At 64.0% G+C, this 16422-nt stretch overlaps 1 protein-coding gene across 1 annotated transcript in view; it reads left to right on the top strand.

The window, feature by feature from the left end:
* The window catches only part of SDK2 (sidekick cell adhesion molecule 2), a 46864-nt gene that overhangs the window by 10881 nt on the left and 19561 nt on the right, over positions 1–16422 (top strand). The window contains exon 2 of the mRNA XM_035558765.2: positions 8748–8907. Coding sequence (XP_035414658.1) covers positions 8748–8907 — 160 coding nt within the window. The remainder of the gene's footprint in view (positions 1–8747; positions 8908–16422) is intronic.

Raw genomic sequence — 16422 nt, 5'->3', positions numbered from 1 at the left:
TGGTGAGGCGGGGGGGTCACTTTGTGCGTCCCCAGAGGCGGGGATTGCTGAGGTCCCCCATCAGCGTCTCCTCTGCCCTGGGGCTGGGTGTGTGCCGGGCATCCAGGGCGCAACCGGGGCTGCTGAGATCACGGCCCACAGCGCTCCCTGTCCGTGCCCTGCAGCACCCAGCTTGCATTAATTGCAGGGCTCACAGAGAGCCAGGAGCTGGTGCCGGCTGCCAGCTGGGATTGTCACAACAGGGGGCTGTAGGGTCACTGTGCCGCCCCACGGGTGTCACCTCGCCCATCTCACCACCCAAAGGGTGCCGGAGCTGAGCGCAGGGGTGGCTGCGTGGGGAGGTGACCCCGCTGCCAGCCCATGCCTGGCCCCACAGGGTTTTTGTGTGGGGAGAGGAGGCGGCAGAGCCCCCGTCTCTCCCGCAGCTTCTCCTTTCTGAAGGCTTAAGGGAAGAAATCAGTTTAAAAGCCAGCTCTGCAAATCCTGCCGGCGTCACACGGGCTGCAGCGGTGCTCCGCTTAGCAGCCGCTCCAGGTCTGCCTCTCTCGAAGCCTCCCACCTAATCCAGTTAACACACCTCTGCAATCGGCTTACGGCGTGTAAGAAACCCCAAATCTCCTGCGAGGGAGGCGCAGGATGCTCCACCAGGTCCCTGGGGGCGGCGCCCAGCCTTGGCTGATTCACGGTCATGCCGTGGCAGCTTCAGGGCAATTTGGAGGTGCAGGGGACCCCTCCTGCCCCTTGATTCCCCTGCCTTTCCCCCCCACTCCCCCAGCTGTATGCAGCGTGGATGTTGTGTGCACACTTGCACGCTCACCGTGAGGCTGGCCGCATCCCCCGAGCACCCTCCCAGCACCCAGACCTTCCCTGTGCCGGGCGTTTGCACCCCCTGCCTGCGCTGCCTGCTCTCCGTGCCGGTGCCCACCCAGAGCCGTGCTCGTGGCCCAGCTGACAGCGATTCCCCGCTGCCTCTGGGGCTGGCTCAGGGCTGTGCAGGGCTGTTCGTTCGTGGTCGGGGTGCGTTGGGAGGAGGCACCCCGTGCCTGCATCCCCCCCCAGCTGGGCAGGAGTCGTGGTGTGAGCCCCAAGGGCTTTGCTGCCAGCCCCGCACCTCTCCGCCGTGGTCAGTGCTGGTGGGCTCGGTGCAGGGCATCAGCAGAGACGGAGCCATATCCACGGGTGGCCAAAGGGCCCTGGGTGCCCGTGCAGCACCGGGAGCCTCTCGCTGCTCCGGGACCAGCTCTGCCCTCGAGGGGGGCACCGGGCATGGGCTCGGAGGAGGCTCAGCCTGGCGCGGCTCCGGGCTGTGCTGCTGGAGGGAGGGCTGCAGCGGCTCCGAGACCCTCCCGCATCCTCTGCATGCAGGCGGTGCGGCTCCGCTCCAGCCTGCCGACAATGCGGGGCCACAGCCCCATTTCCGTGCAACGAAGGTGGTTTTCTTCCTTAAAAACCGCTCAGATCTCTGCGCGGCTGGGGCCGAGCGAGGGAGGCTCTCCAGGTTGTGCTGCCTCTGTTTAAAACCCTCTGAGCTCTGCTCTGCAATCGCTTTAGGAGAAGCCGCCTCTTTTCGGCACGGCTCGCGGCTCAGCCCCCCCCCCTGCTGCCCCTGCATTCTCTGGGCTTGGCGTGGCCCCGCTCGGGCCCTGGTGCTCGGGCAGGGATGGAGCCAAAGCCCCCTGTGCTTGTGCCAGGCAATGTGGAAGCAGGGGGGCTGCAGGGCTGCCTTTGCTGGGCAGGAAAATCACAGCTGGTACGGGAGGGGGCTGCAATTAGCAGCTCCAGCGTGGAGAAGGAGCAGTTGTTGGGCTCTGGTTTTTGGGGCATCGTCCCCCCAAGGCTTGGGGACACCCCGTGGGGCTGGGGAACTGCTGGAGGTGGGGCTCAATGGGAGATCTGGGCTTGGAGGCTGCCACGGCCCAGCTGAGCTCTCAGTGGGGATGGGACCGGGTTTGATGGTGATGTTTGTGGGGCAGGGCCAGGACACAGGGTCCTCACCGTCATCCTGTGCTCGTCTGGGGTCCCAGAGCTGGAGCAGCGCCTCGGGGTGCAGTGGGAGGGTGCTGTGTGGGTGGGGAGAAGGGAAACCCTATGGAGAAGGTGTGTAGGATCGGGGGGCTTGGGCAGTTTTGGGGGCCAGGCTGAGAGGCGAGCGCTGTCCATGGAGGCTGTGGATAAACGCGGTAAAAGGCTGAGAAATGGAGCGTGCCTTCGGGGAGCCACCCCCACGCTTAGCCCGGCCACCCCGGGGCCTGAGGGACAGGCCAGGAGGTGGCGAGGACACGGAGGGGACACGGAGCGGGGACAGGGAGCGGAGCCGCAGCCTCTGCTGGAGCATTGGAAATTGCATTTCACGGCTGGGCGGGCTGGGATACCGACTCCAGCACCGGGCGCTCGGAGAGGAGATAAGATTTGATTAAGAAGGCCGCTATTAATTTATGGCAAGTACACTCATGATAGCAGAGGGGTTGCTTTTAATTAATAGCCAGAAGGAGATTTATAAAGCTCTTGGTCTCAGCGGGGGGAGAAGGGGAGGGAGGGGAAAAGCAGGAAAGGAGAGGAACAAAGTAAGTTGCGAGGATTAACGGGCACATCTGCAGTTATAAGTCTTTTTATTGGTAAAAAGCAAAAAAATGTTAAAAACACACCAAGGAGCTGTTCTGGGAGGTGGGCGACGGGGGTGAGACCGGCAGGGTCACGCTGGGTGCTTTTGGCACCTCTCCATGTGCCAGTGGGGACCGGAGCTGCTCTGTGCCACTGCACGGCCACCAGCCAGGCCCGGAGGGGACAGGGGGGCAGCCGGGGTGTCCCTTGTGGCCATCTCAGCCGTGCTGACCTTCCTCGATCGTGCCAAGGTTGTGCAGGAGCTCGGCACGGGCTGCAGCCCGCTCACACGCACGAGGCGCTGCAGTTCCGGAGGGATTAGTTGGGGTGAGGTGGAGCCATGCCAGTGCCCCCCATCACCCCCCCGGGCATGTGGGCACCGAGCCCCCCTGGCAGAGACCCGGGCAGGGGTCAGGGACTCTGGGCACACCGGGATGGGGACAGCGTGAATGGTGCTTTGGGGCTGGTGGGGCTTTTGTCGAGCTCTTCGGTCACTCCTGTCCTCCTCGGGTGGCTGAGCTGCGGTTTCTGGGTGTCCCCGGGCGGGTTAATCCTGGCACCAGCCCCTGGTGCTGGGGACGTGCCACCACCGTGGGGCGAGCGGGGCTGGCACCGCCTGAAACGCTTCTCCCCGCTGCACCCAGCGGTGGGAGATGAAAGTTGGGCCGTGCCGAGAGCCCCGTGCCGGGGATGCCATGGGCGGCGATGCCGGTGAGCGGTGCTGCGTGGCTGTGGGGCGCAAGCCACGGTCCCCGCTACCGCCTTGAAGCACCGCCTGGTGCCTCTCCAGTGCTCCTGCCCCCTGTTTGAAGCTGGTGGCGAGTCACTGCGGGGAAGCCGATGATCGGGGGTGGCTCTGGGGGTGAGCGGGGCTCGGCGAGGGTGCCCACACCGTCCCCACCCCGCGCCCACCTTCCCTCTCGGCCCCTCGGCGCCGTGGCACGGGCGCGTCGAGCTCCGCGTCTCCCCAGGTGCCGGCAGCGCTTGGCATTTCAATTCTGTTTGCTTTTTATTAAGGGGAAGAGGCCTCGTCTCAGGAATACTAATGGCCCCGGCAGCGGCGGAGAGCGCTGCTAATCCGCCAGCACCTGCCGGGCACCGCGGGGCCACCGGCACCGTCCTGGGGGACACACGGGGGCAGCGGGGGTGGCTGCCAGCGGCGGGGCCGTGCGCGGTGCTGCAGCAGCTCCTGGCCTGTCCCCGTGGTGGGACCGTGCCCTCCGTGCTCCACGGGGACGTGCGCCGTTCCGTCACGCGGTGGCTTTACCAACACGATGAAAAATTGATGCCTCCCCACCGCACGCTGGCGTTGAGCGAGCAGAAAACGGAACTTAGCCAGCGCGAGGCTCCCCGGGCACCACTCGGGGCGTCGCCTGGCCCCAGGGTCAGGTCCCTGGGCATGGGGACACCGTGCTGGGGTGGCTGCGGAGGGGACGTGGTTCATCCCTGGGGACGGGCACCCTTGGGTGACCTCTCTTTGGAGAACCGAGGGACTCCGAGGGGGTGGCCGGTGCTGGGGCGGTGGCACGGACCCGTCCCACAGCCAGGGGAGCTGCGTGGCACCATGCACCCACCAGCCAGGGCTGCGACCCCACTGGGGTCCCCCGTGGGCGCCGTGCCTGGCGGTTTTAACCCCTTCCCTGCCACGCTGCCACCCGCCCGCCCGCCTCCCCCGGTCCCCCGGCTGCGGAGCGGCTGCTGCGGCGCCAGGGAACTGCTCCGCGAATATGTTCCACAAATGAATAATAAAAACAAAGGAAAATTACCCTCTTTATTGAAACTCGTTTTATGAATAAAACAATTATTCTGGTAATTGAAAAAATGTGTCGTTAAATTAAATGCAGTGGTTCCTATTAAAATTTTAGTGGATTTCTTCTTCTCTGCTCCTTTTTTTCCCCCCTTCTCCTTCCCTCCCTCCCTCCCCTGCCTCCGCTGGCGGCTAAAGGCTGGTAATTATAGCGGAGGGTTTCGCTTTCTCTTTATTGTTTTTTAATCTCCTCGTGCTGCGTAGCGCCAGCGATAGTCTGATGCAGAAGAGATTTAGCTCCGTCTCCCCTTGCTGGGGGGGCTCTGGGGGGCAGAGCGGGGGCTGCACAGCGGGGCTGCCATGCAGGGACACCCCAGGAGGGACGGAGGACCCTCGGGGGCTCTGCTGGTGCCAGGACCGGTGCTTGCAGCCCTACAAACCCTGGGGGAGCAGGGACGTGGCTCTGTCACCCCGTTGTGCATTTGGGGTGGCCCCCCGGGGTCCGGCTGCGTGATGAGCAGGGATGGGTTTGGGCTGCCTGGCGCATCCAGCTGCTCCTCGCCCTGATTAATGGCAATTAGCAGGAAGCAGGCACAGGGCTGATCAGCTTCCGATTAATGAGCCGGGGAGGGGAGTGTCTGGGTGTCACCTCCCTGTCCCAAGGGGCAGCGGGGTGGTGGCCCTGTGCTGAGCCCAGGAACGGATGGGGCCTGCGGTCCCCCCACCGCTGTCCCTGGGGTCACCGTGCTGGGCAGGGGGGGACCCAAAACCGCTCCGTGTTTGTGCAAGGCGTCAACAGCAAAGATGGGGGAAGGACCCGGGCATCTTGTGAGCTGCTGGTCCTGCACGGAGGGCTGGGGACAGGTGAGCATGGTGACAGAGCTGTGGGGACGCCGTGCTGCCTGCGGGGCCGTGCCTCGTGCCCCCAGCCCCATCTCAGCTCCTCTTGCTGGGGCTCATTGAGCATGGGGGGGCTGAACTCAGCCCCCACTGCCAGCAGCTGCCTGGCAGAGCCGTGCCCTTGGCAGGGCTTCAGGCTGGATTCCTCCGGGCTTAAAACTCCCTGTCTCTTCCCATCAGGAGGGATTTGAAGCTGGGGGGGAGATGCTTAGATCCCAGCTCGCCCATTACGCCCTGGTATTAGGATCCATTACTGCTCTGCTAGTGAGGCCGGGCCCCCCTGCCCTGTATCCTCATGCCCTCCCCAGTGCTAATGCACCGGCCACGGGCTCAGACCCAGCTCCCAGTGCCCATTATGTAAATAAAGGGTAAGGACCAAAGATTTTGATCCCGTTAGGCTGGATTAGTGCCTTGCGAGGCCTTGGCATTAAAATGTCAGAGGCAGCGGAGGGAGAGAGCAGGGAGAAGGGAGCCGGGGTCACCCCCCCTTCCCCTTCCTGCCCTCCTTCCCCATTACCGGCGCTCGGCATCCCATTTATCCCCTCCGTCACCCTGGCAGCTCGGCCAGGGGATGCGCTGCCGTTCCCCCTCCTCTGCACTGCAGGCTGGGGATGGAGTGGTTTAGGGGGGCCCCTTTCGGCGTGCAGGGGACTGTGCTGGGCTGGCATAGGTGGCACGGCACGGCATGGCATGGCATGGCATGGCACGGCACGGCACCCATCCGTCTGCCCCGGGGAGCCCAGCACCGCCAGCAGATGTGCAGCTGTTCCCGGGGCCGCCTCTCCCTCTCGCTGCCGCCTGTGTTTGGAAAGTGATGAATTTCTGCACCAACTAATTAGTCTCTAATTAGCAAGTGGAGTGTAAACAGTCACAACAGATGGGGGAGAGGCAGAATTAGCAGTAATGACCCTCCGTTTGGGGGGGGGGGGGGGGGGGGGGGGGGAACGTGGTTGGCACGCCCCAGGAATTCTCCCGCTGGGCTCAGGACCGAGGGCGGCGGTGTCGATGCTGCGGGCACCGACCTGCACCCGGCGCTGGGACCCTGCCGTGGCCCATCCTGCCCCGGGCAGCGGGAGATTTTTGGGGGAGGAAACATAAATTGTTTGCAGGGGAACCTCCCAGCTGCAGCTCTCTGTCCTGCTCCGGCTGGGCGATGCGTCTGCGAGGCTGGGATTGCAGAAGGGGGATGGGGAGGGTGGTGGTAGCCGTGGCGGGGAGGGTGCTGTCAGCCTTTGGTGGTGCAGGTTGGGTGCTGCGACGCCTCTCCCCTCCGAATGGTGCTGAGTTGTGCCCGTGGCTGGAGCTGGTGAGCAGGTGAAGGTCGGGAACAGCCCAGCCCCTGCTCGGAGACCTCTCTGAGATGCCAGCAGTAAATCAGGCATCCTCCTCTCCCCAGGTTCCTCTGCCTCTCCTGCCAGCCCCGGTCCCCGCGCCGGGGCACGGGCGCCCTTGTCACACGTCGGGAGGGCAACGAGGATTTCACATGCGGCCGCCCCTGCGTGCAGCCGGAGCTGCTCCAGCGCAGCCGCTGCGGGGGGGGACGACGATGGAGCCCGGAGCTACCCCCACCCCGTGGGAGCCCCAGCCTGGCTGTGCCCTGCCGGGGGGGTTTTGGCTTCCTGGGGGGAGCGGAGCAGCGGCTCATGGGTTGGGGACAGGGGAGCTGCTCCGTCCGAGGCGGCTGCCGTGACCTTGGTGGGCGGATAACGATCGCATGATCAATAGCGGAATTAGGATGCGCCTCTCCTCCTCGGCACCGCTTTCCACCCTTTAATGCAGAACAGATGGCTGGGGCGCTTCAAAGCGAGCTGAGACTTAGCTGCTTAAAATCAAATTAGGATGTATGCAAACAGCGAGCTGCCCCGGGGAAGGTGCGGCGGGGGCACCCTGCTCCCAGGCGCCTCCTGCGCCAGCGCCGGGCTCGGCGTGGGGACGTGCCCCGGGCACGCCGCTCTCGGGGCTGCCGCGGCGCCGCTGCAGCACGTGGGGGCAGCGGGGGGCCCGTGGCAGCCCCCCGCCGGGCGTTCCCATGGGTGCTGTGCCTGTGGATCACACTGTACTGCCCCAGGTCCCCAGGTGCATTGGCAGCATCCATCCAGCTGGGCTCCAAACCAGTCGGTGGCTCATTTACTGGTTTCGGTATGGGGTCGGTGTCTGGCTGTGCCTCAGCCCCAGCCGGGGGCCGTGGTAATCCCAGGGGTCTCCATCCCCAGCGTGAACTCATCCAGCGTGGGCCAAGCCCTGGTGTTTGAGGTCAAGCTTCTCTCTGCTGCTGCCCCTGGCACGTGTGCAGCCCCACGCACACGCGTGCAGAGCAGCGCACGCCGTGCACGGACACAGCTCCCGCACCTGGATGCGCACCCATGGCCCTCCGAGCGCAGCTCTGTGCCCCCCTGCAGTGTTTGGGGCTTACGGGGGGGGGGCAGGAGCCGGGCTGCTGGGGGGTTCAGCCCTGATACCCACATCCAGGGGGCAGCAGGACGACAAGGGCAGTCCCCGACAGCCCGCGTGCTGCTGGGGGTCAGGCTGGGGACTGCAAGGAAGGAGCCGTGAGCTGCTGCTTCCCCACCTGATGATCCGCCTGGCATCAATGCCGCTGGCCCCCCCCCCCCCTCCCCCAGGCACTGGGAGGATGGGGCTGTAAATTGGTGCAGCATTTCAATATGGGTGCAGCAAGGGGCTGGGGCACCCTGGGCATGCTGGCAAGGAGGAGAGGGAACAAACAGACCCCCAGGGAGGGACTGGCGGTGTCTGGGTGCCTCTGAGCTCCTGCACACCCCCAGCATCCCTCCCAGGGTGGCGGGGGCCCCACGGCGGGCTGAGCCCAGCATCCCTCCCGGCCCTGGGCAGCTCGGGGCCGGTGCTGCTTTGCTGGCAGCTCGCAGTGCGGAGCGCCGGGGCTGGAATTCAGCAGGCGCACACAAGAAAGCAAAGCCCGACCCCAAAGAAAAAACCCAAAGCCGTGATTGAAAGCGCACTTGAAAGCTGCTGGGGAATATGAATGTGTCTTTGAAGTAAAAGGGCTTCCATTTGTTAAGCAGAAAATGGAGCTGTGTGTTTCGATTTATAGTTTTACTTAGCAAATAAAACAGGAGACGAGTAAGTGTTTATGTCTCACTCTGCTCCCAGCCCCTCCGCCCCATTTCACCCCCCGAGTTAAAAGCTCCGTGCTTCTGAAACGCTACAAAGGCGGCCAGGAATAAAGCAAAGAAAGCAGCTTAGAGAAACCCTAGATGGGCTAAGCTCCCGCCGATACGCTCGGGAAATGGCTGGGCTGGGGGGTGGCCATGTGGAGGGGTCCCCAGGCTGGGCTGGGGGCTGTGGTTTGGGGGACAGGGGAGGCAGAAGCTGGGATCCCACATCCCTGAGCCCTGCTGGAATAAAGCCGTGCCCGGGATGAAGTGGTCGGGGCCCCGGTGCTGCCCTGCTATGGGGGCGTTGCTCCTGGGGTGGCACGGGGCAGGTCCCGGCTCTCACCCCTCTCCCTTCTCTCCCCCAGACGACGTCTCCCCGTACTTTAAGACGGAGCCGGTGCGGAGCCAGGTGCACCTGGAGGGGAACCGCCTGGTGCTGACGTGCATGGCCGAGGGCAGCTGGCCCCTCGAGTTCAAGTGGCTGCACAACAGCCGGGAGCTGACCAAGTTCTCCCTGGAGTACCGGTGAGTGCCCGCCTGGGGATGCGCGGGGTGGGGGGGGGGGGGGGACCAAATCCTGCCCGGCGTGCTGGTCCCCATCGGCTCTCCTCGTGGCAAGGGGACACCTCGCGGGCACCGGGGGCCGTGCCGAGGCTGGAGCTGTGATTAGCATGCCGCCGGGAGCTGCCTCGCTCTGTTTGGAGGGCGAACGGGAGCAGAGCAGTGGATTTAAGCGGGTCAGCAGCGAGAGGAGGCGTTTGCACAGCGCAGGATTAGCAGCGGGCCACAGATCACGGCCAGCTCGTGGCCAGGTTTGGCCTGCCCGGGCCAGCACCGGTCCCAGCCCCGTGCACCGAGTAATCCTGCCAGCCCCCGTCACAGCCCACTTCCAGCTCGCCTTGAAACCAAGCCGGGCACCTCTCGCCGTCTCTTCTGTGCGTGCGTGTGTCATCCTCTCTGTTTTAATCAATAATTCAGCCCGAGACACGCCGTTCCCCGTTTAAAGGCATTGCATCCGAAGGCTTCGTGTTGCTGTAGCAACGCGGGGCTGCTCCGGGATGCCAGGAATGCAGACAGCGGGGCTGGGGGACGTCCCTGTCCCTTCCCCTGCGCCGGGCGGGGTGCTGGTCCCCTCCCCAGCACCGTGCCGTGGTGGATGCTGGTCCCTGGTACCATGCACCGTGATGTGTGCTGGTCCCCTCCCCGCTACCAGGTGCCGTGGTGGCTGCTGGAGCCACGGCGTGGTGGCCGCGGGTCCTGGGGACCCTTGGGGTGCCCCCCACCAAGCCCAGGGGTGCCCCAGTGGCTGCAGCTCTGCGATGCTCCTGGCTCAGTACCAGGGTGCTCCAGCGGTGCTCATCCCGGTGCTGGGTGTCTGGTGACCCTGTGGGACAGGTCCCTTGTCCCTAGGCCTGGTGGCAAAGCTCAGATGCTCGTCGGGCCCTGTGATGCCGGCAGTGCAGGACTCCAGCTGCAGCAATGCAAAATGTCAGGCGTTAAATGGGGTTGTGGAAGTAGGGTGGGGGCTGCAGAGCCCATGCAGGAGCAGCCTGTGCCCCAGGGGCCAGCACTCGTGTCCCCACACCGCCCTGGGATGCCCTGCAGCCCACGTCCCTGGCGCAAGGTGACTGCCTACCCCCGAGCCCCCTGCCTCCGGCTCCAGCTCGCAGCCAGGGAAGGATTAAGGAAGAAAGCAAGAAAACAAACAAAAACGCAGGGAAAAACCCAAACAAAGCTCGCTGCCGAGCTAACGAAGCACACAGGCTCCCTGCAAATCTCTGCCCGGCTCCCCCGGCCCCGCAACCTGCCAGCAGCGGCGTCACAGCCCGGCTCACGCTGCCCGGCCCCGGCTCCCCGCGGGGATTTTGCGTGGCGAGAGGAGATTTCGGACGTCTCGTCTGCAATTGGAGGCTGCCGGAGAGGAAGGCGAAGTACCAAAATTAGTTATGATGGGCATAAATTGAATTTTAATAGAGATGTAGGTGGCTCGGAGCCAGCCCGCTCAGGCAGCGGGAAGGTAGTAATTAAAAGTTAACGAGTTTAGAAACAGAGTAATCCTTGGAGGGGGGGGGAGGGCTGGGGCCGATGGCCGGGAGCGTGCAGGGATGCTCGGGCTGTGGGTGCCTTGGTGGGGTGGGTGAGGGATGTGGGGTGCAGCCACCCCCTGCTCGGGGCCAGCGCGCACCCCCCGGTGTGCCCCCGCTCTGGGGGCAGCGGGGACCCCCCCGGGACCCTGCTGTGCCCGGGGCAGGACGCACCATGCTGCCCACATGCTGGGCCCATGCCCATGAAGCTGCAGTTCCCAGCCAGGGCAGCGTGCCACGGAGCCTTCGGCCTCAGCATCCTCCCCTCTCCTCCACCACCCGCACCTCCGGCTGCTCCCAGCCCCGCGCTTTTCGCCCATTTTCCTTCTGCCCCCTCGGCCCCGCGCCCTCCCCGAGCAGCTCCAGCCCGTCTGCACGGCTTCGCTCCCGCGTTCGAAGGCGAGGAGCCGCGCTCCCAATTTTCCAGCGGGTTTCCATGGCAACTGCCCTTTCCTTCCCGCAGCAAGCCAGCCGCCAGCTCGCGGCGGGAGCGACTCGCTGGCACGCGGCGAAGGGCAGGCCGGGAGCGGGCTCGGCGGGGCCCCGGCGCTCGGCCAGCGAGGGGCAGGGACATCCCCCCATGGGCAGGGGGAGCCATCCCCATCGGGAGCATCCCTGGGGACCACAGGGGACCGTCCCCTGGCCACTTGCCTCCTTCATCGCCTGCTGCTGGCGTGGGGACGGCTCTCTGGGGGGACCCCAGCTGCCCCCACGCCTGGGCACCCCGCAGCACCACGCAGCCCCCCGATGCCCGACGTGACCTTGGTTAAGAGGAAGGTGGTGGTGAGGAGGGCGGTGGTGGTGGCTTGCCCGGTGTGCTCCGTGCCCCGGCACGCCGGCACCGTGCTCTCCGGGGCCGGCTCTGTTTTTCCGTGCGTAATCTCGCCGGTGCCGGGCTCTCCCGTCAGCTCTCCGGGGCCTGACTTCTCCTCGTACGAGGAATCACAACATGCAAATCAGGCAGCTCGATGCCTTTAATGAAATCCTCCGAAGGAAAGCGCTTCTCTGGTGAATTGAGGATATTTATTTCTCATACAAGAAATTTAACATGCAGATTAGTTGGGTCTGGTAATTTATCACATGAGATTGTCCTATTAAGGTTTGCATCGAGTCCTGCTGCCTTCGGAAATTGCCTTACACATAGATTACCTCTGGACAGCCTCCCAACCTTGGAGATGCATCTCCCATCTATGCAATCAGCCCTCCTTCCTCTCCCCACACCCACCGCAGCTGCTGGGGGAGCCCAGCAGCCCCTAAAGGAGCCCCCGGCGCTTCCCAAGAGCCCGGACCCCCCCGTGCCAGGAGCATGGAGCCCAGGAAAGCAAAAACACAGCTCCAACTTGTGTGGCTTTGCCCCGTTTTTCTGGGGCTCCTTGGCTCCCCTCGCTGGGCTGTTTAGCTGGATTGGGGTGTTTTGTGGTGCACGTCCCCCGGGGACGCAGCGCGCCACAAACACGGGACTCTGCCAAGCCTTTGTGGCCCTCCGGGGGTCCCAGGTGTTTGAAGCACGTACTTCATCCCCAAATTTTGTAAAAGATGTGGCAGAAACCCCTGAAAACCATTCCGGGGGCACGCTGGGTGGCTCGCCCCAGGCTCCCCCGTCGCACCCCGAGCTGGGACGCTGCCAGCCAGGAGCAGGGCCCGGGGCTGCCTGCGTGAGCTCTCTGCCAGCCCAGGTGTGAAGTGCAGCCGGCCCCCTGGGGAGCTAATTGCCATTCATTAACGTAATTAACAGGAGTTGATGAACATAAGAGTGGGGGTTGCAGCCAGGCTAAGTGGGGTGCTGTGCTGCTTCTGTGCTCAGCACCGCTGTGCGCTGCTCTGGCGCCGCGGAGGCTGCGCCCAGCGGGTAAGGGCAGCGTGGGGTGGGCTTTGCTGGTGCCACTCGTGGCACAAAGCCTCCTGCCTGTCCCCGGGGGCTTGTTTGGCTTCCTGGGCATTACGTGGGCTCGGGCAGCAGTGGGAGGGAAGCTCCACGGGGGGCTGCTGAGCCCAAAGCTGCTGCTGCTGGCACCGTGGATGAGTTCACAGGGAGCAAAGCGCTGGGGCCCCTTTGGGTGCCGCGTCCTGGGCTGAGCCTGGTGCCCTGCGGCAGCCGCTTGCTCCCCTCCCTGCTCTGCAGGAGGGCAGCAGATTGATGTGTGGGCATTCATTATTAAATGGCTCGTCGTCCTAGCAGGGCCAATTGAGGCAGTGACTCACAGGGCCGCTGGTGCCCTTGCAATTCCCCTGACTAAAGGAAAATGCTGGCAAGCGGCGAGGCGATGGCTCCGGCCACATGTGTCAAAGCAGAGCCCTTTCCAATCAGGAGCTAATTGAGATTCAATAATAGAGCTAATGGGCACTGATGAAATCCTAGGGGGAGTATTTAAAAACATATTGAGCAGAAGCCCGGCGTGGTGTGGGTGAGGTGCTGGGGCACTGGGCTCAGATGCTGGGAGTCATTAAACCCTCGCTAAGTGTGTTTTAATGCTCACTTGACATTTCATTATCACACAGTAACTATTCAAATACATGTCCCCTCTAGAATTAATTAGTCGTTATACAGGATATTAATCAAAGGGGGCTGTGCCAGTGTGCTTATGCCCAAAATCCGATCCAGCTGTTGCTGTTACTGGGGTGCATTGGAGGAACCGCTCAGGTTTCTGCGCTCTCCTGGCTTTAAATTTGATGGATCAGATCCTTTGGCTGGTGCTTTTCCCGGCCCCTCTCCACCCCCTCAATCTAATAATAATTCAGCAACGTCAGCCCCACGCTTCTCATCAACCCTACAATAACAGAGCCGCTGGCATCAGCCAAGGCTGGGGCATCGCTCTGCCGGAGCGCGGGGGCCCTGCGGTGTTGTGAGCAACCCTACAATAACAAGGCAGGGCGTGCGGCAGGGTGTGCTGGGAAGTGGAGTAGGAAGAGTTTGGGGACCCTGTGCCCGTGGTGCTGGTGCTGCCAGTGCCTTGCCAGGGTGGCACGGCGAGGGGGTAGTGGCTGGTCTCGGCGCTGTGCCATACAAGCAGGGTGATGCTCCCCTGGCTGTGGGGTCCCTGCACAGACACCCATGGGAGGAGGGGTCCTTGGGGCTGCTTTTTCCTTGGGGCACCCAGGAGCCTCCCCTCGCTGCCCCTCCAGGCTGTGCTGTGGTGTCTCTGCCCCAGGGCAAAAGCAGCTGCTTGGGATCGGGTTGGGGCTGGGGGCTCTTCACCCCGTTTTTTCCGTGAGCACGGAGGGGAGCTGCAGCCGAGCTGCTAGTGGGAGTGTGGCAGGTGCTTCCCTGGCGCAGTAGATGGATGAAGAGGACTTGGTTTCCAACGGGAGCCCATCCTTCTGTCAAACCCAGCCGGTGCCAAAGCCGCCTCCTGCTCGCTGGATGCTTCTGCAAAGCCGGCGGTCCCCTGGCACGGGGCTTCTGGCTTCGGGGCCCCCCCGGTGCGAGCACAGCACAGACGCTTCCTGAGCGAGCCTCGAGACCGCGGCTGCTTTCCGTCATGGCTTTCTTTTGAAGCGCTGGTCACTTCTTGCCTTGGAAGTGCTTTTCCCCGTGGATGATGCCCTGTCAACCTCTGTCTGTAAAAGCAAAACAAACAAGCCCCTGAAACAGAGGAGTCAGCAGCACGGGATGCTCCCGGAGCGAGGCAAGATTTCCTTCCCAGCTTGAACTGGTGCAACACATGCTTGCGGGCTCGTGTCCTGGCAAAACAACCCCTTTGGGTTGGATTTTGGGTGCTGCAGCCCCTGCCTGCCTGAAATTGGGGGGCTGTGGGCGAGGGGCTGCTCCCTTCGCCTCTCCCCCTCCTCGCACGGAGCCCCCGGGCAGCGCTCACCCCACAGGAAGCGTGAATTTGGTCACCGTCCTCCTGCATCCATGGCTGGGGAAGGGAATTGCATCGGAGCAATCTGGGATAAAGCCTCTGCAGAAGCCAAGTGGCAGAGAACGCCGTCTCTGCTCGTGTCGGTTAATAACTGCAGGCCAGACTGCGCCCGGTAATTGATTTCCTTTCTCTGGGCTATTTTCATCCGCTTAGGTGTGTGCAAAAGCTCGTCTCCTTAATAGCTCCTCCAGCTCCGGTGGCGCAGGGACGAGGCCCCGTTAATTGGGCTTTGCAGGGCTGTCTCCGTCGAGGGGGGGGCGCCTCCCCGTGCCCACGGAGGTGTCTCGGGAAAGAGGTGCTGCAGAGGGAACAGATCGCACCGCGGCGGGCGCCTCGTGCGCGGAGGGGACGTGGCGGCGAGGAGAGGCACAGGGGGGCTGCGGGCGGGCTCTGTGCGCCCCTCTGCTCTGCTGTGAGCAGCTGGCGTCGGCTGGTGTCTGTCTGTCCATCCGTCCGTCCATCCACCCGCGTGTAGGCGTCGCGGTGTGCCTGCGTGATTTATTAACGAGGACAACGCAAGGAGAGCGTGCCCATTATTTCTGGTGTCCGCCTCAGTTCCTGACAGCTCCCTGGAATTGAAATATCTTATTTAAAGCCTGTAGGGATCGTTTTAAATATCAGCCGTGACACTCAAGGACTCGCTCCCAAAGGGCACCCTCCCTTCTCCCGTGGGGACTCACGGTCTCTGGCACACAAAGTGCCCTTTTGCTGCCTCGGCGCACGGCCCCAGAGCAGCGCAGGAGGTGGACGGGGGGTGGGGGGGGGGGGCTGGGTGTCCCACCCCAGGTTCCCTTTGCAGGGTAAGTTGGGACCCCTCCAAATCTGTCCCTTTCTGTGGCCACCTCGGTGGCGGTGCTGTGGCTATGGTGGGGCTCTGCATGATGCTGGCGCTTGCTGGGGCTCTGAATGCCACCACCGCCGTGTGGGACGGGGACGCGGCTCTTCCCCAGCACGTTTTCCCTCTGGACGCGCACCCAGCTGGTCCCTAATGCCACCGCCGCGGCTGTCGGAGCATCCCTGGGGCAGCCCAGGGCCAGACCTTGGAGCCCCCAAAGCCTGGGGCCCCTGAGGGTGGGTGCTAGCAGAGGTCCCTCCGAGGTGCCCAGCCTGGCTCGGGGGCAGCCCCGCGCCCCCAGCGCCGTCTCCCACACCAGGAGATCCCCGCAGAGGGGACGCGCTCCTCGCATCTTATGAAAGTTTAATTTACGCTCTGTTATCAAAAGAACAAACAAAGCTCTGCCGAAACAGCCCGCGGCGTGCTTTAATGCAAGATTGGATTTCGGGCGAGGAGGGCTGAGCTTTCTTCTTTATTCCCCCTCCGCTTTATCTCGGAGCGCTCCCTGTTCGGGGAGGCAGCGGTGCGGAGCCTGCCCGGCCCCCGGGGGTCAGCGGGGGGGCTCCAGCCCGTTCTGGGGTGCTGCAGGAGGACCCGTGGTGGTCCCAGGAGCTGAGAATGCCCTGAGATGTGCTGTGCGGGGTCTGGTGTGGGGACTGGATGATGCTGGGAGCCGAGCCGTGCTTATTTCCCCCGTCTGCAGATCAGCCTGCGCGGCGCTGGCGCTGATAAGAGCGGCGACGAGGGCGCTGGGGCTGATAAGGCTCAGCCCTGGCTCATCGGAGCGGTGCTGGGCTCAGAGCCTTGGTGTATGCGGGGCTGGGGGGAGCACGAGGAAAGGGGCTCCTTGCTCGCATTGGGGTAGGAAATGCTCTGGTCCCTGCAGGGCAGCCCCAGCGCCACGTCCCGGGTCCCGGAGCCCCGCGTGGGGGAGGCGGCAGCCCGGGCAGACCTCCCAGGCCTGGCTTGAGGAGAAGGCAGCACCGCCTGCAGGTCCCAGGTCGAATCCTGCTTCTGACAGCTCCAAAGCTGCTTACCCAGCACCTCCCACCCAGGACACCAGCACCTCGGGCAGGCAGGGGGGTGACGGCTGCTGGCTCGCAAAAGCGGGGGGCTGCGGGGCCGCCTGCGGGCAGGGGTCACCTTGGCAGCTCCGGGAAGGAGCAGGGCAATGAGCTCCGTGGCTGGCGGCTTGCACATGAGTCCCTCAGTGCCGGGGGGGCTCTGTGTTGGCCCCCCAGCTTGCACACACATGTGC

Source organism: Cygnus atratus, chromosome 18 (assembly GCF_013377495.2).
Source record: "Cygnus atratus isolate AKBS03 ecotype Queensland, Australia chromosome 18, CAtr_DNAZoo_HiC_assembly, whole genome shotgun sequence".
Lineage (NCBI taxonomy): Eukaryota > Metazoa > Chordata > Aves > Anseriformes > Anatidae > Cygnus > Cygnus atratus.
The sequence above is the reverse complement of the archived record's forward strand: the minus strand, read 5'-3'. Positions and strand labels throughout refer to the sequence as shown.